This window comes from Amblyomma americanum, chromosome 2 (genome assembly GCF_052857255.1).
Source record: "Amblyomma americanum isolate KBUSLIRL-KWMA chromosome 2, ASM5285725v1, whole genome shotgun sequence".
Lineage (NCBI taxonomy): Eukaryota > Metazoa > Arthropoda > Arachnida > Ixodida > Ixodidae > Amblyomma > Amblyomma americanum.
The window spans coordinates 1,914,838-1,937,713 of NC_135498.1; the positions used below are offsets into that span (position 1 = coordinate 1,914,838).

General features: G+C 50.6%; 1 protein-coding gene across 2 annotated transcripts in view; it reads right to left on the minus strand.

Moving 5' to 3' along the window:
- LOC144120427 (dorsal-ventral patterning protein Sog-like) overlaps positions 1 to 22,876 on the minus strand; it is a 287,843-nt gene that overhangs the window by 105,876 nt on the left and 159,091 nt on the right. For both annotated transcript variants that reach the window (XM_077652796.1, XM_077652797.1), the window contains 2 exons: positions 15,295 to 15,409; positions 13,033 to 13,174 (listed from right to left, as the gene is read on the minus strand). In XM_077652796.1, the coding sequence (XP_077508922.1) occupies positions 13,033 to 13,174; positions 15,295 to 15,409 (257 nt within the window). The remainder of the gene's footprint in view (positions 1 to 13,032; positions 13,175 to 15,294; positions 15,410 to 22,876) is intronic.

A 22,876-nucleotide genomic window follows, 5' to 3' on the forward strand; every position in this document is an offset into this window, starting at 1 on the left:
GGCAAGATAACTGCTTTTCAGCGGATGCCACAAAAGCAGCTGGGTACTCGTTTCGCGCGAGTTCTTGCCGTACAGTACCAAAGTCGACTGCCCGATCTTCAGGAAAACTGCATATGCGTTCCGCGCGTTTGAACAAGGTTGTGGCAACAGATTTCTTTTGATTAGCCGGGTGCACAGATTTGAAGTTAAGGTATCTTCCGGTGTGGGTGGGTTTCCTGTAGACGCTGAATGATAGCTTTCCACTATTTCGTTTTACCAATGCGTCCAGGAAGGGCAACGCGCCATTAATTTCTTCTTCGACGGTGAAATCAATCGCTTCTTCAATGGAATTTAAATGGGACGAAAAGGCCAGCAAATCATCTTTCCGAATGAGGCAGAAGCAGTCATCTACATATCTAAGAAAGATTCTCGGCGGTGATGGGGATGTTTCAAGGGCACGGCGCTCAACAAATTCCATAGTCAGATTCGCGACAGTCACTGAGATAGAGGCGCCCATTGGTGTGCCCTGAAGTTGTCGGTAAAAAGAGCCTTGGAAGACGAAATAAGTGTTGTCCAGGCAGAACTGTAAGAGCCTGCGGAGATCTGGAATGTCAATGGGGGTCCTTTGTGGTAAACGATTGTCAGCTTCAAGGGCAGCAGAACACACTTGTACGGCGAGGTCAACGGGAACGTCGGCGTCCTCCTTTTAAGTTTTATTATTCTCTGCACTATCACGGACAACTCACAGTAAACTACTACATATAGTATAAGTAGCAAATATTGCTGATAACACCGTTTCCGTCGCTAGAACGGGGACAGCCCGGGACAGTTTAACCGCGGTGTTGTCCTTCCTTGCAGTTTTTCCAGTGCGCCTAGCTTGTACAGGCACCGTACTGCCGCATTCGCAATGCATCTGCCACGCAAGAGCCCAGTTTCGGTATTAGCGCGGTACATGTTTTTCGACAATGCGTGTGCACCGCTCTACTGCAGCTCATGTCGGCCCGGTTACGACCATAGCCGCCAACCGTGCACAGCACAAGCGAGTCGACAGAGACTAGAAAGATTGCGAGCCTCGCCTGGGCAATATTCTGCAGCGGGAAACGTTGCTCGTTTCGCGGCGCATGAGTCGTGACCAGTTGCCCGTCCACAACCAGGACTACGAATGCACCGATGCGCAAAGAGTTTCCCGAGCAGTCGCCATGCCGGCAGTCAGTCAGCAAACAGCCACACAGCTCCCTGCGACACACCGCACACGCACGATGCATTGAGCCCCCTTTCCTGCATCCGCTTCCTGGCCTCTGCACGACCAAGAATTCGCGGTACACTCCCTTTGATCTCGAGGAGCCGCATTGTCTGCTCTCGCGGCACGCATTAGCTCGCCACACACGGCGTCCGGCACATGGAAGAAAAAGCGGTGCGCTCCCTGCGGAGGCCATTTGCATCAGAGTCAGTGGAACGTTCTTTAGGGTGCCGCACTCGTCCTTTCCACGGAGTGAATATGGCTGCCACGTTCACCGTGCAACAGTCACCTGTGTGATGCCCTAGCTGTGCGTACGCCTTCTCAGCGTCGTTATTATGAGTGATAAATTACACACAGTGGGCGCCGTCAAATTGGAAGATATCGAGAACTGAAGAAAGGAGACCATTTTTGCAGCTGGCGCATCTGTGCAGGCCCTACAGGAAGTCCTACACGTGCATCCGAATGGCTACGCGCGTTCCTCGTCCGCACTACTGCAGCACAGCCGTTGCCGCCAAGCACAACGGCCTGTCATGTTCCGTTCTGCAGCCACTCCGTCATTCGCAGTCTTTCTTGCGCCACAGGGAGCGCGTTCGTCCTTGAGGAAGCGGGGTCGAATGTTGAGCAGAAAGCAGCAGGGAGCAGTGCGGAGTGATGCCCTCATGTGGATGGCACAAAGAGTTCTGATGGTGACGCCTACTCGTCTTCCCAGAATGTGCCAGCTACATCGACGGGTGGTCTCTTCTGGAGCATTCAAAGCCACGCGACACGTGGTGGCAGCCAAGGGAACTAGCACTTGTCTCCAATCCCTGCCAATGCAGTTCAAAAGCAAGACCACCGTGCCTCAGCGGCAAGACAATTTCTGGAGTAGTGAAAAAACATTCCTTCCGAGGCAGCTGGGACGGGACCACCGGCGCTCCCTTTCTGTTCAGCACAGCTTCACCGTGCACAAACACCCACAATCAGACAACGGTACAGCACATGGTATGCCTGTGACATATTTAAACAGAGAGCCCACTGCATCGAATTATACTTGTTCAGGGCATCAGTAAGGACGTAACCATCAAGCATTCATGTCAAGAGGGAAGGTACAACAGCAAGGATGACTTAGTATGCAGTAAAGAAAGAAGTGATATGTTGTTACTGTGCGGCTTTCCGTCACTGCCGTCTGGCGCGTTTGTTTTGAGATACTGAAACACCCCGGGCCAACGCTGAGTTTCAGTCAGGATGACCAAGAGTGCAGCGCAGCAGAGCTGGCTGAGTGGGTAGGGCTACTAGCGCTCACAATTAAATATAATATACGGAGGGAAGTTAAAAGTGCTTACGTGCTGTGAAGGCGAAAGCTTGACTGTCTCATCGAGAGTCTATACATGGTCGGTGAGGTGAGGTGGCTGTTGCGACGCCACTTTTTTGAGAACGGCGTCGACAACGACGGTCGCCTGCGGAATTTTGTCTAACGGTGCCAGTAAGGATTTCGCCTTAAAAATGCGCGTAATTTTGCAGTTATAAAGATAAAAACAGATCAATTAGCAGTTTGTATACATTTTTACATGGATCAACTGAATATGACGGAAGGAAAGGCGCAGCATCTGTCTGATTGTCGGCGGACATCTCAACCGCGTTGGGAGTGAAGGGATGAAAGGGGGAAGGTAGAGGTGCCGTATATCGGATGGTTTCGGATTAACCCTAAACGAGCACTAACAATGCACAGCACACTGGAGTCTGCCGCCGTGGCCGGGATTCGAATCCTTGGTTTCAGCAGCCAAACGGTGTAAGCACTCAGCCACCGCGGTTGGTTGACTGACGTTCCTTCGGCCCCCTTTTATGCGCCACGGACACGGAATGCAGAGAGCAACGCGCGCGCAAGAATCCCGCGCCTAAAATTGGCGCGCAATAACCACTTTCATTACTGCGTGCCACGACCACAGAGTTAACAAACAGAAAAGGCAAAGGAATGGTGTTGAGGAAAATAAGAAACTGGGGCGGAGTGCCGAGAATTCCGGACGAAGGCTCACAAAGCCGGCTGTTCACTGCGCGCACAACAAACCTAAGTACGCTCCCTTTCACGATGGGGCCTCGTGCTAAACCGCTGACATTGTCGTCGGCGCGAGCATTCTTTTACCGTTTGTTCTCTCCCTCCCTGCGCGCAAACTTAGTGCGCAGGAAACGACGGTGAATACGGGTGGAGAGGAAAGAAAAGCAGGAACAAAGACACGTGCTCCGGAAGCGAATGAAGGATATATAATGGAGGAGCTGCGGACGCAGGGAATTCCGATTTAATGAGAGCCGCTGCCGCGCCGCATGGCGCCCGCGTAAAACACGACGCCGCTGCACGCCGGTCGCAGAGAAACTCCAAGAGTGCCTGCACCGACAGATACGCGACATACGTGCGTGTACGCAGCGAAAAAGACAGAAACGCATGGCGTCACGGCCCTGCGTTAATCATCGTCAGCGAAACGCAAAAGCCGCTAGCTGTGTGCAGTGCGATCTCAATGCACGTTGAAGATCTTCAGGCGGTCGAAATTATTCCACAGCACCCGCCGCGGTGGCTCAGTGGTTAGGGCGCTCGACTACTGATCCGGAGTTCCCGGGTTCGAACCCGACCGCGGCGGCTGCGTTTTTATGGAGGAAAAACGCTAAGGCGCCCGTGTGCTGTGCGATGTCAGTGCACGTTAAAGATCCCCAGGTGGTCGAAATTATTCCGGAGCCCTCCACTACGGCACCTCTTCCTTTCTTCTTTCACTCCCTTCCTTATCCCTTCCCTTACAGCGCGGTTCAGATGTCCAACGATATATGAGACAGATACTGCGCCATTTCCTTTCCCCAAAAACCAATTATTATTAATTATTACCTCCAATGTGGCACCTGTTTCACTCTTTCTTCTTTCACTCGCACATTCATCCCTCCCTTCACGGCGCGGTTGAGGTGTCCAACGAGCTGTGAGACATTGAACTGCGCCATTTCCTTTCCTCAAGAACCACTAACTGTCCTCTCTCGTCTCTTGCTGGTCCTGCGGCGTCGTTGGCATGACACCAGCCAGGAAATGTAAGGCGGAAGGGGCGTGGCAGGGAAAAAGCAGGTGCGCCGAGCCTCGCTGTTTGCACAGTTACGTCACAGACGACGTCATCACAACGCACCACGCTGAGTGGTCCGAACACAGCGACGTAGCATGCGATAGCATGATGACGCTACTGGCGCTCTTGTAGAGAAGAAAAAAAATCTCCGCAAACACTGCCTCAGTGTTCGACTTAAGAGCGTATTCAAGGAGAGAGTATTCACATCGGTGTGCCCAGCTAACATGAGAAGACAAAATCCAAACATCCGCGGATGTTTCCTTTCCCGAAACATCCCTTCTAAGAGACAAGCAGCGCCATCTACCTCATGTGTTTTACACTACTATTGCGATTTACAGCCACCTTCGCTATATCCGGTACATTTCCTCGTTATATCACTTAATAAATTTTATGAACATCAGCATCACAACACGACGAATCGTTTGGCACCATACGGGGCCTCCCTGCGACAAACGGTTCGGCCGTGTTGAGTTCGGCGAACTCGGACCTAGGAGGAATTCCTAGAAGGCCAACGTGAAGGCGGATGAGCCATCGTGAAGACACGCAGCTGTGAGGACTGGCGTTCGCGGAAGCAGCGGCGACAATGGCGGTGCGAGGTGGTCCAGTCCGCCCTCTGGTCGCCGGACGGGGTGACGCTCCTCAACAGTCACGCTGCGGATAATAACTGCAAGATGGCTGCGATCTCGTCAGAGTTCCCGCATTTCGGACAACAGGCGGGGAAGGTTGTTCATCCACCTGCTGGGAGTCGGCTTGGCATTCCTTTCCCACGGGGGCGCCCACCTGGCAGCTGTAGTGACATCGATGTGGCAATGTTCGAGGACTGTCATTTCCCCTTTCCATCGACCGAGCTTCGAGAGAGCATCAGCACCGCTACCCACCGTGGGCGGCACCACCAGTGGCTGTATCCGCTCCCTTGTTTGGACACCATTCTCCGAACATTACTCTCCAGTCAGCGATCTGGGGAATACGAAAGGTATTTAACGGGCTGCTGGTTTGTTACCGACAAACGATCTCGGCTGCTGTACAGTTTCCTTCTTAATGGAGTGCGACACCGTCCTTCGGAGCGGGGACCTGCCGTGCTGAACGAGTCAGACCACTCAAGGGCGCTCAGTCTCCAACAGCCGTAATGGCCGTCTGAAGGTCATCGGAATGCACGGTTTGGAGGTGGAAAGGTCGTCGTTGCGAATCCCACACATATTTCGGGGTTCATCTGAATTGGTAGTTTCATCCTCAGGAATTAACATACCAAGTCATTTGACACCACTTCAAACCTTCTTCGTGAAACGGGTGGTCCCCAAATTTTACGCGACTGGTGGTCTCGAGGAGGGGGGGGGGGGGAGGGGGGGGGGCTTCGATGGGCGCTATATTGGCACATACATAACGGATCAAAATTAAAAGTACCAATTCTACGCGCCCACTGTTGCTATGTGATATAGCTTGGTTACTGTTTAGGTCAATTTGACCTCCATAGCAGACCGACGCGTCCCTGACAAACGTAAGTAGTAAGAGCTAACGCTCTTAAAAGAAGAATTACTAACGAAGGATGTTATATGCTCCACCGCAAACAGCTGTCGCTCAATCTCGCGTTTCAAGTGGGAAAGTGGCAACCGTCGCCTGAGCATTCCTGGCCCTCGCTCTCGTGTAGCGGCGCTGCGCTTTGCTCGGACCACACCACGCTCTCTATAACGAATGGAAGCTTAGTGTAGACGACCTTTATGTGAGATGCTAGCAAAGTCTGCCACCTCAGGCCCCATTTGCATAATGCGAAGTCAAATAAAACCAGTGGAGAATGAAAAATGATTGGTTATCCGTAAATGAAAGGCGCAGTAACTGAATTCTTTCTGGACACCTCAGCCGTGCCGTGAGGGAAGGGTGGAAGGTGGGAGCGAAAGAAGAAAGAGAACAAAAAGGTGCCGTAGTGGAGGACTCTGGAATAATTTCGTCCACCAGGGATCTTTAACGTGCACTGACATCGCACGGCACACAGGGGCCTTTGCGTTTTTCCTCCATCGAAACGCGGCTGCTGCGGCCGGATTCGAACCCCGGTACTCCGCCTCTGTAGTCGAGCGCCTCCGCGGCAGTAGAACTCCTTGGAGCATAAATCATGGTAATTCTCGGGCCACGACACGCTGCTCGGAATCCGTTTGAACAGAAGTTCCATGGAACACGAGCACGAGCTTTGTCGAAAGAGAAAAGGGGAGACGGCGCGCTACAGGGTCCTTGGTGAAGTGGCTCTGCAACAGACAGTAGGTAATAACAGTGAAGGGACGTGAAGCTTGATAACACGGGGCAATGCTAACTTCTGGGTGGAAAGGGATTAGACTAGCGCGTGAAACACAGTAGGGTGCTGCTTCGTAGCGCTTCTCTCGCGGCAGTTCTCATAGAGGACCATTAATTTTTCGAGGTTTTGTGTTTAGCGCCGAAAGACAAATTCCGTGCTGTGCTCCCGATGATGATGATGATGATGATGATGATGATGATGATGATGATGATGATAGTGAATTTTTATGGCGCAAAGGCATATGCAGCCAAAGAGCGCCATGGCTCAAAGTATTTTTCGTTCTTGCTCAAGGTGGGGTCAAAGACCCGTTTTATCAAGCATTTCACCCTGATGAAGCCGAGCACCCGGCCAGGGGAAGCTTTCGTCCAACTCCCGCAACAACTCGTCAACAATGGGTACCGTTGTTGAAGTCGAGAGTTGGACGAAAACTCGTCTGGTCGGGGACAATCATAATCATAATTGTTTTTTACTTTTGGTCGGCGTCCTCCTTTTAAGTTTTATTGTACCCATTGTGTCACCGGTGGGTACCCGGCGGTACTGGGTATCGCACCCCGCACCTCCCGCATGCGAGGCAGATGCCGTGCTGTGCTCTCGACCACCTCGATCGGCGCCTTCTGACGGCAGGTACGGTAATCCAACTGTGCCCACATCAGTTGTCAGCCCTGAAAGCTTACCAAGGACTGTTTAGATTCCTGAAAGCTTCGCGCTTGTGCGTCAGACTGGGACTCGGGAGCAAGGACGTCTTAACCTCACGACCATGCATCTGTTTTTCCTGTTTCCCCGCTTCCTTTCGCCCTGGTGCAGGGTAGCCAAACGGAGCATCCCTGTGGTTAAACTCGGTGCTCCTGAACTCTTTCTCGCTTGTGTTCGTGGTAAATGGCACGTGCCCACGAATGGCATTGGCCACACACGGAATAATGTTCGAAGCGATCACCTCCGTCTTTTGCTTCTTGCTCTTCCAGTTCTCCTTCCAAAAGTTCTTCCAAAATGGTGCGCCTCCACTCACGGGATGCCCGACCACCTATAAACGCAACGGGCTCCGACCGCCGGAGACAGGAAAACCTAACCCGGGGTCAGCTACGTCTCCTGGACAAAAATTATTGTGGGACGATAAAAAGAACGAGAAAAGAAAATGTCCCTGCCTGTACAGGTATTATACGCGAATGTAACGTAGCAAATGTAACCATGTCCTAACTGCGATGGGCGACTTCCACATACATGGCGATCATGTCGGCCATCGTCTTGTACAGCCTCTCCGTCAGCCCATAGGTTTGCGGGTGGTACGCCGTAGTTCGGCGGTGGCTGGTGCAGCTGAGACGGAGGATCTCCTGTGTAAGCTGTGCCAGAAACGCGGCACCCCGGTCAGTGATCAAAATGGCAGGGGCACCGTGACGGAGCACAATACACTCAATAAAAAACTGAGCTGCCGCAACAGCCGTCGCTGACGGAAGTGCTCGGGACTCGGTGTATCCGGTTAAGTAGTCGGTGGCTATGATTATGTACCTGTTACCCGACTTCGACGTTGTAAATGGGCCGAGAAAATCCATTCCGATTGTGTGGAATGGAGCATGCGGTAGGTCGAGCGGCTGGAGAAGTACAGCTGCTCATGTAGAAGGTCTTTTCCGCCTTTGGCACTCTCGGCAAGTTTTCATGTAGTGACGGACGTACTTCGGAAGTTGTGGCCAATAATACTTTTCTCGAATACGTGCAAGTGTTCAGCTGTAGCCAAGGTGACCAGCTGTAGGATCATCATGACAAGCTTCGGCCACCTCGGCGCGCAGGTCTTTTGGCACAACAAGGAGCCATGACCTCGGGCTGCTGTCGAAGTTCTGCTTGTACAATACGCCGTGCAGAATCCGGAAAGTTGGCAGAATACGCAGGAAAACGCGGGGCACCACGTCTTCGTGGCCTTCCAGGTGTGCCATCAGCTGACGAATCTGAGGATCATTGCGTTGCCGAGTAGCCATATCTGCCGTGTCCAATGCCCCAATGAAGCCGTCCTCGTCGTCATTATCGCCCCCTGGCGCCGGATTCACGGGGGCTCGAGACAAACAGCCAGAATCATGATGTTTGCGACCGGATTTGTAGATTATGGTGACATCGTATTCCTGTAGCCGCAGGCTCCACCGAGCAAGGCGGCCTGCGGGATCCTTGAGATTGGCGAGCCAGCAAAGCGAATGGTGGTCGGTAACCACACAAAAAGGGCGACCGTACAGATAGGGCCTGAATTTGGTGATCGCCCAGATGACAGCGAGATACTCTTTTGCAGTTGTCGAGTAATTGCCCTCCGCCTGCGAAAGAGCTCGGCTGGCGTAGACAATAACCCGCTCGGCGCCGTCCTGGAATTGTACAAGCACTTCCCGTAGTCCTGTGTTGCTGACGTCCGTGTGGAGTTCAGTGTCGGCGTCTTGATCGAAATGGCCTAGTATGGGAGGAGCTGCAAGGGCGTGCTTTAATTGGCGGAATGCTGATTGCTGCTCCTCGGTCCACTCAAAGGCGACGCTATCCTTCGTAAGGCGGTAAAGTGGCGCTGCAATCTGGGCGAAGTTGGGAACGAAACGTGTGAAGTACGCGCAGAGGCCGAGAAAGCTGCGGACAGCCTTCTTGTCGGTTGGTGGAGGGAAGGATTTTACGGCAGCCGTTTTCTCTGGATCTGGCTTCACACCCATTTGGCTGACGATATGGCCTAGGAACTTCAGCTCACTGCATGCGAAGCGGCACTTCGAAGGCTTGAGCGCGAGTCCGGCGGTCAGGAGGGCTTGAAGAACCGCTTCAAGGCGCATAAGATGGTCAGCGAAAGTGCTGGAAAAGATGAAAGCGTCATCCAGATACACGAGACATGTCTGCCACTTCAGTCCGGCGAGCACAATATCCATGACTCGTTGAAATGTCGCGGGCGCTGTACACAGGCCAAACGGCATGACCTTAAACTCGTAGAGTCCATCCGGTGCTATAAATTCGGTGTTCTCGCGGTCGCGCTCATCCACTTCAATCTGCCAGTACCCACTCTTTAAGTCGATGGACGAAAAACAGCGGGAACGACGGTCGAGAGTGTCGTCGATGCGAGGTAGTGGAAACACGTCCTTCTTGATCACCTTATTGAGTCGCCTGTAGTCGACACAAAATCGAAGGGTACCATCTTTTTTCTTGACCAGTACTACAGGGGCGGCCCACGGACTGTTGGATGGCTGGATGACGTCGTCGTTAATCATTTCGAGCACTTGCTCTTGTATGGTTTCCCTCTTCTTCAAGGAAACGCGGTACGGCGGTTGGCGAATCGGGAGCGTCGTGGTATCGACAATAATTCTATGCTTGGCGACGGGCGTCTGGCGAAGTCAGGATGTCGTCGCGAAACAGTTGTGGTACCGATTCAAAATAGAGAGCAGTTCGCGTGTGTGGGAAGGCTCAAGCTTGGGATCGATATCCAGGGGCAACGTTGTAGGGTCACATGACCTGGGCGGGGCCTCCTCAGGCAGCGCACCAGCTTCGCGAACGTCGCTAAGTTCGTCCAGTGGGGCTATGACTACCGCTTTGATCAGGTGCTGCGGCTCGTTCCTGAAGTTGGTCACTAAAATGTTGGCACGCCCACGTTGAACATTGCGATCCCTCGCGCTACACCAATGCCCCGCGTAAGTAGCATCTGGACACTTCCCCCGAGAACGCCTTCGCCACATGCGGTTGTATCGGCTCGGACCGGCAGGAAAACTGTCGACAACGGCGGCAAGTGAACATGGTCGGCATCAACTTTCATCGCAGCGCGGGATGCCCGAGGAAGTATTGGCGATGAAGAACGTGCGTGGAGGGTCAACTTGTTCCTCCCTACGTTGATTACAGCGCCATACTCACGGAGAAAGTCCATGTCAAGAATTACATCCTTGGAGCAATTCTCTAAGATCACGAATATGGCGCGGCACGTCTCACCGTGAATCTCTACGCGGGCAGTGCACTTGCCAACAGGGTTTACGAGGTGACCTCCCGCGGTACGTATGGGCGGGCCGTTCCACTGGGTGGTAACCTTGCGAAGACGCCGAGAGAAGTTGCCGCGGAAGACCGAGTAATCGGCACCGGTGTCGACAAGCGCCGTTACGTCACGACCGTCGATTAAAACGTTTACATTGCTAGAGGCCGCAAACCAGTCTTCGCTTTCAAGGGTGCCAGCGGTCGAGCTGGGACATTCCAACTAAGGCGGAGGTTCTTTACTGCGTGCAACACCGGCAACGCTACCTCCAGGCGTCGCCGTACTTAGTTTTCCCGAAGTGGCGAAAGGCTCTCACGGCGAGATCCGCGAGAAGGGGGTGATGGGCGGCAAGGGGGCAGCGACCGGGAGGTGCGAGGTGGAGCTGACACTGGCGATGGAGAGTGTCGAAGGCAGCCCTGTATCTCGCGAGGCTGTTCACCGTGGCGGAGGCGCGTATCATCCCGGCTGAAACCTCGAAGGCCGAATTCGCGGTACGGACAGTAGCGGTACATGTGGTCAGGCTCACCGCAGTGGAAACACAGCGGCGTCCAGTCTGCAATCCTCCAGATGTCGGTTTTCATGCAGCCAAGCGGTTCCAGGCGTGCATCAGACGGCGGCACGAACTCCTGGCGTCGAGAGCCGGAATCGGCAGTGTTCTGGTACTGACGACGGATGGGAGGCGGACGACGGACGGCGGCGGCGTAGATCAGAGATGGTTGGTCGGCTGCAGCTACAATGGGTACATCTTCGGGCGCCAGCGCGTGTCGCAGTTCATCCCGAACAGCGGTCGCGATGGAGACAGATGCAGGTTGGTCAGGAGCTGGGAACAGCCTTTTCAGCTCCTCTCGGACGATGTCGCGGATAATTTCGCGAATATCGGCGAGGCCAACACCGCTCAGGCCAGACGAAGCAAGACTTGAGACGACAGGAAGGGCGCCCAGTCGCTGAAAGTGACTGGTTCTTGTCGCCAATGCATGCTCGATGGTGGTAGCTTCAGCGACGAATTCGGCTACTGTGGTAGGAGGATTGTGGATGAGGCCTCCAAGGATGTCATTCCGGACACCCCTCATCAAGGCCCGCCCGCACCTTGTTCTCTTCAGAAGCTCGAGGGTCAGCGTGGGCACTCAGACGTAGTACGTCCTCGACGAAAGTTCTCACACTCTCGGTGGGAGCCTGGATACGAGCGTGGAGCAGATCTTCAGCATGCTGTCGCCGGTATTGGTTTGTGAATGTGCGTACCAGTTCGCTCTTGCACGTCTCCCATGATGCTAGCGACGCTACGTGGTTTTCGAACCAGTATTTCGCTGTGGCATCTAAGGAGAGTACAGGTTCTGCAGACATTGGTCGGGTGTCCACCGATTATGTCGAGCTACCCGCTCATAGTGCGGGACCCAGCCTTCAACAATATCAAGGCCATCGCCACGGAATGGGGAGACAGATCTTGGGGTGACAGGCACGTAGAGGACACTCGGCGCAATCGCGGGGTCGGTTTGTTGTGACTGGGACGGCATGGTGGCGTTGGTGCTACATGTCCTCGATCTCTCGGGCAAGAGTCCGAATTCCGGCGCTCTGCCTTGCTGACGTCGGCTAACGCGAGTCTCTGTTTCTCCCGAGGGCTCCAAGAAAACCTGACGGCCAGGACTTGATACCGGGCTCGGAGCGTGAGGCGGGGAGTGCTGCATGAGATACGGCATCCAGCACCTCCACCAAATGTCACGGCTTGCTTGACGTAGAGGCCGGCGGCGAGCACAGGTGATGGCAGGAGCACAAAAACAGGCAGGTCCGCCAGCAGCAGCGTTGTCGTCGGCACGCGGCGATCGCGCTTCGACTTTCTCTTCGCTACAACATGTGTATACAATATGTGTATTCGTCCCGCTATATATACTCCGACAACAAGGGGCACCCATCCGGATACAGTTGTGCACCGAATTTTGGTAGGCGAATAAAACGCAATGAGTTGTAGTATATAAATAAAACCACGATTAAATAGTAGGTAAACATTCTATACATGCAATTACTAATTCTAGGCCCACTTTTACCCCCCCCCCCCCCAAACAAAGCAAATTCCGTATGGGATGTATTTTGAGGGGGTGTAACTCGACAACGGGCACGTTCTGCTTCGCATTCTACGTCTAGTAAACCAAAGAGCTAACGATCGTTACTTCGTTACTTAAACGTCTTCGAGACTGTGGCGGCCCTTTTTGTATTTACAGAGAAAAGAGCGAAGACTAAACCATGACTCAGTTGTCTCCATCACTGCTTTCACACCTTTTTGTGATTAGTTGCTCTGTCTGCGTTTGTAATTCCGCCATACTTTGTGTATCGTCGCTGCCTGAAATTCATGTTTCTTTTTTGACAGCTCTATTCCTGAAACGTGAGGGCTACAGTACTCTTAAATGAATAAATAAATAAAAATTCCGTTAAGCAATTGCTGTAAAGAGCGCCATTAAATCCCAGCGATTTCCGCGTATACAGATGCATGCCTATGAAAACGCCCACGCACCGGGTTCCAGCCTGGTGGCCTGCGTGATTCTGCCGGCGACCAGTCCGTTGGGGTGCGCTACGGTGACCAGAGCCATGTGCAGCTTCTCCTTCTGCAGCAGCCGCCGGTACACCTTGGGCACCTTGCTCCACACGGCGCACACCTGCGGGCCACGAGGCGAACTCGGTGAGGGTTTGGTTCACGCGTTTTAACGACCAAAAGCGGCTGAGGCTCTGAGGGACACCGCAGTGGAGGGCTCCGGAAAAGTTCGACCACCTGGGGTTCCTTAACGTGCACTGAGATCGCACAGTACACGGGCCTCTAGAATTTCGCCTCCATCGAAATTCGACCGCCGCGGCCGGGATCGAATCCGCGTCTTTCGGGCCAGCAGCCGAGCGCCGTAACCACCCAGCCACCGGAGCGGCACTTGTTGGAATGAACTTATTTGTTGGCGGCATCAGACAAAGATACCGCGGATCATCGTGAGTTACGGGCTGTGCGCGCTTCCTGGTGTTTGAGCCGATGGCAGGAAGCTACGGCTGCTACGCCAAAGGGGAAATGGGGTGGGAAGGGGTGCCTGTATGCCATGACAGTAGCACTCGGTGCAGGAAGACCAGACGGGAGCGTCCTCCGCTAGGCTCGGGCCGAACGGACATTACGGTCGCGCGCCGAAAGCTATGAGCGGGCTGCGGCATCCGGTCGTGGTAGTAGTAGTAGTAGTAGTATCGGTTTATTAAAATAATAATAAAAGGAAGGAGAAGATTATTGCTAGCCCCGGCAACTGACATCGCTACGGGTAGCACATGAGCTGGGGCAGCGGAAATATCAGGATAGCAGGCATACTGGAGAAATGAAATGAAAGAGGTGAGGGGACAGCCAGAAAGGACAGGGGGAGAGATATATTATATGTCAGTGTTCTATTTTCTAATGTACAGGTCGGGCGCGTGGGATGTCCGTAACCAAACAAAGGAAAATCGAACATCAAGTGTTACTCAATAAACACAGCGGCGGTGCGCTCCAACTCCGCTTCGAAAGGAGCGCTCGTTGTATTAAGCCGCGGCAACTGCAAAAAGTCTCGACCTCAAAATTTCGACCTCACTGAATGACGACCTCATTCTACCTCAAACTCACACGTGACGTTGAGGTCCGATTTGCTGACCTCACTAAAAAAATTTCGAGCCGTCGCCGACCTTAATTTAACCTCACCTCACTACGTCAACTCAATACGTGAGGTTGAGGTCAACCTCATGAGGTAGAAACCTCATGAGGTTGTCCAACTCTGGTTGGGACATCCAATAGAAACTCAGGATATGAATCAAAATCAGCCATTGAAACAAGCTTTTAGGTTCGCACAGCAAGAAAATGTGCTCTGGATCGCAGATTGGAACATACCATAAGTTATAAAAAAAAATGGGCCTTCGAGATGAAATTATTACTCCTTTTCGATCTTCTCTCCGTCGTCTCTCGCGGCACAAGCAGGGGACGGAGCCGAGCAACGCATGCAGCATTCTTTCCTCAACTCAGGCCTCAACACTTACTCATCGTCAGGCTGAGCATAATAATAATAATAATAATAATAATAATAATAATAATAATAATAATAATAATAATAATAATAATAATAATAATAATAATAATAATAATTGGTTTTTGGGTAAAGGAAACGGTGCAGTATCTGTCTCATATATCGTTGGACACCTGAACAGCGCTGTAAGGGAAGAGATAAGGAGGGAGTGAAAGAAGAAAGGAAGAGAGAGGTGCCGTAATGGAGGGCTCCGGAATAATTTCGACCACCTGGGGATCTTTAACGTGTACTGACATCGCACAGAACACGGGCACCTTAGCGTTTTGCCTCCATAAAAGCGCAGCCGCCGCGGTCGGGCTCGAGCCCGGGAACTCCGGATCAGTAGTCGAGCGCCCTAACCACTGAGCCACCACGGCGGGCTGAGCAGAGAAGAGTGAAAAAAAGGACGCGCGGGGAAGACAGTGTGCGCCCGCTGTAGCGAGCGCTGTCGCGTCGCGGACTGCACAGTGTGTGCGCAGGAAGGAAATCTGTGCCTCCAACAACACCGCTACGCGCTCTGTAGTGTCGAGAAGAAAAGGAAATAGCATGAAAGAGCCCAGAAGTGACGAGCAGAGGTTAGATATGCTGCCGCCTTTCTGAGCGCCACTTGTGCGCAGGTGACGATAACTTGCCTAGGTGTCACCAGCCTTCTCACACTCTGTCAATAAAACAGACAAACAATGGCTAATAAATAAAAGGAAAAATGTGCACAAACAAACCTGGCTGTTGCCACCACCGCTGTCGGCAGAGAAGGTGTTCTTGTTGGCTACTTCGTGCTCCTGTACGATGTAGCCCTCCTCGTTGGTGATCAGGATGCTGGTGACGGGATCAGGACTGCGAAGCATCGAGAGAAGAAGGACTCGCTAAAAAACCAAAAGTACAAAGACACCGGGAGGGTCGCAGCAGCAGAAATCAGCTCAGTTTAAGGAAGGAGGAAGACAAAGACGACTTGCAAAAGAAGCGTTGAATCAAGGCTCGTCTTTTGATAGGCTAACAACAACAAGGCTCGTGAACGGCGACGGGCTCTCTCAAAAGTGTGTACCGATAGCGATCAGTGACCATCAGCAATATGCTGGCGCATTGAGGAGTAAAAGACACGGAGGAATAGCGAGAACATGCTATCCACCCAGCGCTTAAATGTGCAGCTGTTTCGCTTGGTTTCAAAGTAACTGTCTTACCTCCTGCATTTCACCTCTTGCTCAGTTGAAGTCTCTTCCGCAAGGCACCACTATGTTTGTATCGCTGCACTCGGAAGTGGATTCAACGTAACATGAGCAAGGGCTTGTACATCTGTCCATCTGCCTCTGTTGTCCACCTGCTGTACACCTGTCTCATCTGCCCGCTAATCCACGACAGCACAGTATGTACCTGCCCCATAGTACTGCATCTCCTGATCTGCCCTAATCGCACTAAGCCCTTTTTGAATCTAAGAAAAATAGCAGCGCTAAAGCATGCAACCACCGAAGAAAAAAGGACAAGACACTAAGCCCTATGACATCCCATTTAACGCCCGCTAGTTCCTCGAACAACACTGCTAAGCTAGCCGCACTGAATAAGGTTCGAGCTTTAAACGTTGCCAGGTTTAGTTTCTAATGCCGGCCTACCCGCGGCCAGAGATTCTTAGCACCCTCCGCTGCGTCGCAGGCCTGACCGCCACACTGGTCAGTTGCTTCGCAGCCGCTGGGTACTGAGGGCCGAGGGTTGAGTGATCTATTCACAGAAGGTTGTGGCCAAGTACTACATTAGGGTGGCCAAATCCTGCTTTAGTGAGGGAGCGCGCTGTCGGCAGAGGTGGGCATTTGACCTCAAATATTTCGGCCTCACCTCAACTTCAAAAAAAAAAAAAAATTCGGTGACCTCACTCAACCTCAACCTCGCCACTTGAGGTTTAGATCTCCTCAGACACCCTCACCTCATTTTTGCTGAGGCCACTAGTGACCTCACTGAAACTCACCTCAACCTCATATTGTAAGGTTGAGGTCTAACGCCGGACCTCAGAAAATAAAAATCAATAGAACTGAAATTTAAGTAGGCAATTAAAAAACCTATCCACCATGAATCCTGTGAGTGAAACAAGCTAAAATAATATGATAAGCTTGGTAACAACTAGTTATAGCATTTAAAAGGTGTCTATTAGTTACTGTGACAGAAGGTGACCGTTTTGATCCAGAGGAATGTCATTTAGCTCGTTTCGATGCGTGGTGCTCCAGTTTTGCCGAAATGCCGAAAGGCGATACAAAAGCAGCGAGCCATGCAACCTCGACTGTTGCATACCACTTTTGCACCCGACAGTATACACTACCCAATGTATATGGAAGAAGAAAAACCGGTATTCTGCATGAGAGCTCGAACGGTTTACAGCTACTAATCCTGAATTTCGTTAAGGCCGTTTTGGAGGGATAATTGACCACACGAGTTATTAGAGGTTTGATAAAAAACACAATCATGAGCAAACATACGAATTTTACAAGACGCACGCGACAGGAATAATAGTCGTTAAGGCGCGATAGAAACGACTCGTATTCATTTACATGTTTTGAAGCGAAAATCTTCAGTACGGCAGCTTTTATAGCCGTCAGCGGGACCGCAAGTTTGACCTTGAATGTAGCTAGAGGTCTAACCATGAGCATAAATGGTGGTAGTCATGTTCGACATCAAGGTGTCCATAAGGTCAAGGTCAAAGGTCGAAGTCGAGATAGTTGGTGTAATAGCCGCTGGTGTCGCTGCTGCAGCTGACCTCATATAAACAGGAGGACCAGGAAGTCGTGGGGTTTATAAGCGCGTGTGTGTGCGCGCTCACTGCCAGACGCATGGGCCGACGGGGGAAGATGAACATCCCGCCGTAGCCGCGCGCTGAGAATCAATGGTCGCGAAGTTTCTATCTTTTAGAAGAAAACAAGATATTTAACAAACAAAAAAATACCGACTACTGTGTGTGTGTTAGTATGACTATCTATGGAAACCGCCAGTCGCTCGACCACCAACGTAGCCAGGGAGATGCAGCTTTTCGCTTTCGACCAGGTCTAACCAGAGCTAAACCACCAGAAATTTTTTTTAGCAAGCGGCTTTGTTCTTGCATACAAGGCTCAACAGTGATACAAGGATCAACAATGTGGAAACAAAGGGAGTTCCTGTGACCAAAGGCGAGGATGTTAAAAAAGTTTGGAGAGCATTGGTAATGTCTTTGAGTGTCCTATCGACACTCCTGACTTTGACATAGTCCATCGAGTAGCCACTAAAAACAAAAATGAAAAAAAAACAATCATTGCTCGCTTTGTGTGTCGCGAAAAGAAAAACGAATTTGTGCGCAAGGCACGTAAAGCTCACCCGACAACGGACCAAATTGGCTTCCATGTAACTTCATCTCACTCAATATTTGTGAATGAGCACCTCACATTTGACAACAAGAAACTGTTTGAGAGGGCTAAGCTGTTCAAGAAGTAAATGAATTGTAAGCATCTCTGGACTGACAACTGTCGCATTCTTGCGCGTAAGACTGACGAAAGCATGGTCTTCCGCATAAGCTCGGAAATAGACCTTCAGGTCTTCCGCAGTAGCTCGGAAACAAACCTTTAGGTCTCTACCTAGTTTTGCCACATCATGGCTTCTGTCTCAGCTGAATCCCCCTTGAGCATTCCACTATCTCCTGATAAGCTTCAACATATCTTTGCAAGCACTACTCATTCTCTTATTCATTTCAACGCACGCAGCCTCAGGAAAAACCGTGAATCTATCGATAATTTTATTACTTTACTTCAGCACTCGTTTTCTTTCATTTGCATTTCTGAAACTTGGCTCTCCAATTCTGACGGCAACCTATTTAGCTTTACGTCTTATATACCATAATACTGCAATCGCCCATCCAGCAGCCATGGGAGTGCTCCAATCTTTGTTTCCCCATAAATTTCATACCAACGTAGATCAGACCTCGCTCTGAATGCAACGCAATGCGAATCAGTTTGGATTGAAACCAATCATTCACTATTTTCCGCTGACTGTCGTAAGTTAGTACTCGGCTGCATCTATCGTTCCCCTTCATCATCAATCGCCGAGTTGCTGTTAGCGCTAGATGCCACATTAAATAAACTATCTTTCGAAAACAAGAATGTTATAATTCTTGGAGACATTAATATTAACCTTTTAGATATGGAAAACTCTTATGTTGTTTCCTATATTGACTGTTTAAGTGGTTTCCGGTACGAATGTATCATAAATGCTACAACCAGATGTACCCCCAGTGGATCTTCCTGGTTAATCGACAATGTTCTTACAAATATTTCGCCCTCACCCTACTCAGGGGTCACTGAACTCAACGTAACGGATTATTTTCCAACTTTCATTACGCACTGGGAAGTTTCCCGTCCCTCGCGTTCAGTTTTCTACACTTTCAGGTTTAATAGCGAAGAATTTGTTAGTGCTATCAGTAATACAGACTAGCCTCCGTGCTTTACATCAAGCAATCCGGAGCGAGCAATGGAATGTTTTGGCCGCCTTTTTTTCCATCTGGGTATCTGAAAGTACATCAGTAAAATGTAGAAAGAATTATAAACTTTCCCACAATCCATGACTGACTGACAGTTTATTAAGCTGTATGCGACGCAAAGAAAATTTATACAAGAAACTAAGAAGCAGCCTTTTAATGTTTCTTTAGCTGCACGCTACAAAAACTACGCTACTGTCCTGAATAACCTACTGAAACATGCGAGAAAATCCTACTATGAGCAAGAAATACATAAATATGATAATAACACGAAAAAGCTGTGGGAACTTTTGAGTGACTTCCTCAGATTACCAAGCGCAAACAGCCGCCATACTAAAAATAATTTCAGTGGTACAGTCTACACTGAGCCATACGACATTGCGAATGCCTTTAGTGACTTCCTTTCTGCGCCTCATAATAGTCGTCCACTTAGTTCCGAAATAAACATAAAGCGCTCTAAACAATCTTTTTTTCTTTTTCCTGTTTCCCCCCGTGAAATCGAACTGCTGATTACTGGCCTCAAGAACACTAGCCCTAGATTAGATAAGATATCCTCCCGCCACCTTAAACTTGTAGCCAATCTGCTTTCTGCACCACTTTGTTGTGTTATTAACCTCATCCTAAAGACATTTATTTTTTCTGCTTGCCTCAAAACAGCTAAGGTAATCCCAGTGTTCAAGAAAGGAGACAGACGATTAATTTCTAACTATCGACCCATATCTATTTTATCTTCTCTCAGTAAGATAATTGAGAAATTGATAGTTCAACGCTTAAACAATTACCTAGATAAATTTAAGATAATTTCCCCCCATCAATTTGGCTTTCGGTCTGGCAGGTCGACTAACTTAGCTCTGATCTCTTTGACTGATTTTATCACGCAAGGTAGATAACGACAAATTTGTTGGCTCTGTCTTTTTAGATTTCACAAAAGCTTTTGTGTCTGTCCTGTCTGGTCTTTCTGTGTGGTTTGTGCAAAAATTAGCGCTCTTCTTACTTTTGTTACACAATGTTACACCAACTAGTCCAGCAAGAGGTACTGTTAATCACTCCATATTGCTGAAAAAACTCGAATTTTATGCAATTACAGGTCCCGTGGCGCGACTGCTGAAAAGCTATTTGCAAGATCGCCAACAAATGATCAATATTGGTCGAAGATTGTCAAACCAAGGCGTTCCTCAGGGCTCTATTTTAGGTTCCTAAAAACACGGCTGTTAATATTTGTTATTATTCACACGAATGCCCAGTTTTTTAAGATTACCCTTGTGAAAACAGGTAGGCCACAGTGCCGCATAGTTTGAAACGCGCGTCGTTTACGTCGGCTCGCCTGTCAAAGTCCGCCTGAACCAAATCTCTCGCTCCCCTGGAAAGCATCTAGCATCTGAATCCTCTGCGAAATGCCTGAAGAAAAGTGTGTGGTGGCCTATCCTGTGCAGAGCAGCTCGCCAACCTAAGTCATGCCATAGGCGAGAAAAAAAAAAGGAGAGAATGAGCACCTACAGTTGATTTCCCTGCGGCTAGGCAGGAGACTCGACAGTGCATTTGCACTCTACTATATGCAGACCTCGGGAGAACCACTCCGAATATCGTCATTTATTCGAAAAGCGAGACAGTGCCTCCAAGTCCTAAGTATCAACAGCGCGGCAGGGCTGCCTGAGCGGCTCGGGTTACCCGCGCTGTCCACGGAACCGGAGCCCTCAAAGCACCTCGCTGCCAACCGGCTCTGCATGCAACTTTCAGTGGCTCGTCAAGGAGGCCTGACCTGCCGATAACTGCAGCGCCTCCTTGTGGGTTGCCGCGCCAGTGTTCTGCTCTCCAGTCACCGCCATAACAAGCGGAGGGCGGGCAAGAATGTACAAGGCGCGGGTATTCAAAGGTAGCAAGCTGTTACGTCGTCGCATGGCCTTCTAAAACGGCGTACAGCGCATTCCAGAGCTCGACGTGTCCAGGCACGAAATTTACTGCAATGGCGAAGCCATCCCCACACGACAGGCTGATGGGCTCGGTCCTTGCGCTGAGAACGCCGATGGCACACTTTTGAAGTCAGCAAGACGGTACGAATGCGCGCGGCGATGCTCTCGCGGCACTGAGCTCGCGGCTGCGTAAACTCAGCGCCTGTTAGTGCCCGGCCAAGGTCGCCGCGAGCACGGAGGTGGGTGGGCACCGGAAAGGAACAGGGCGCAAACACTCCAGAGGGTGGTCCTCTGGCACCACCGAAGCTAAAAATGGCCTGCGGAATTCCTAGGAGGAAAAAGGAACGCAACCACTCGCGTTGGCAAAGCCACGCATCTTTGTTTTTCATTTATTTGCAATAATGTAAGCTTACCTCAGGCTGTTCCAGTAGGAGTCAGTGCACTAGCTACCACTCTTTCTGAACGGGCAGAGCATCGTGCATCTCAACCAAGCGAAGCGGCCTGCTCACGAATATGTAGAAAATCCTTTGCATAACTGTCTAGTAAGGACGATACGAAGCCAGTCGGAAGCCTTACAATGGCCAGCATGAAGTTCGGAAGAATTACCATGAATACTTCTATGAAACGCGAGGTCGACGAGTACAGGTGACAACGAAGTGGCGTGTGCTGCGGGAAGACCTTCAATTCGCGGATTTCCTGCACTTATGAACAAAAAAAAAAAGGCTTGGAATAAATATAGTCATCGAAGAATGCTGCCATGGCTACTGTGTCTCCACAGACGACGCTTCAGTTTCCTCGCGACAATGGTGACCGACAGAACGCCCTTGACGCAGCTCAGCTGTGTTCATTGTATAATAATGCTCTCCTCGGTATGCACGGAAGCAAACTCTCATCGCCAACTTCTCTGCGTAATAAACTGGGCTTGTTTTTGCCGGATATTCATTTCTATGAACGATCCACTTTATAGACAATTTGACGGGGACATAAGGGTCCATGTGAACGGCACATATGACAGTATGCAATTATGAGCCAGAACAAGGAAGAGGACACTATAGCTTGTCTGGGCGGAGATAAAAGAACTATATTCACATCTACTATTTACATTTATTGAAAGAGAATACACGGAACTATAGTTCGCGACTCGAAGGGGAAGGCTCCAACTAAACCTGGAAACCCCCGACTACCTTGCTTTTTCGTTCGTTTATCGTAAAATCAGCAGTGTATGTGTTAAAAGCTGCCCTAATTACGTCCACCGGCTAATGTAGGTTGCCCCAGTCTCCGTCAAGTAGCCGTGTAATGTACAGCAAGCTTCTCTTCCCTCGAAATCAAAACCACAGCCGTGACGTAAGAGCACGTACCGGGCATGAACGCGACGAAGCAGTCTTTTTTTTTTAACCATACGATCGCTGAGGAGCTTCTTCCCGTCATTGTCCCGTCATTTTGCGCTGCGGAGTCTCATGTGAACTAACTAGCTCGGATCATCACCCTTCTAACTTTGAGTGAGGACGACCTTGGCCAGCCTGGAGAAATAAAATTAATATTGCCGCAACTCGGCTTCGAACCCACGGCGACGCGAACAGATCAGCTTCGCTGCCACTGCACGAGAGCACTCTGCTACCTACCATCGCAGGCGATCGCGCCCCGCGTTAAACTGCAACACTGCCGCGTTTTGCATTGCACGTCGCCGTTTTCAACTTCCAACTGCGCGCACGTCATGATAGGAAAGGAAGCACACTTTCAATCGCACTTCCGGGTACGTGGCGTTGCTGTACACCTGCGAAAAATAGCTTTCGCACAATATTTCGTGGTTAGCATCACTAGTATGAGGGTTCTTCTCTTTTCTTTATTCCTTTCACTCTAAGTGAAATCCCGTAACATGATACCTCATTGCAAACATTTCAGTCTGGGGGT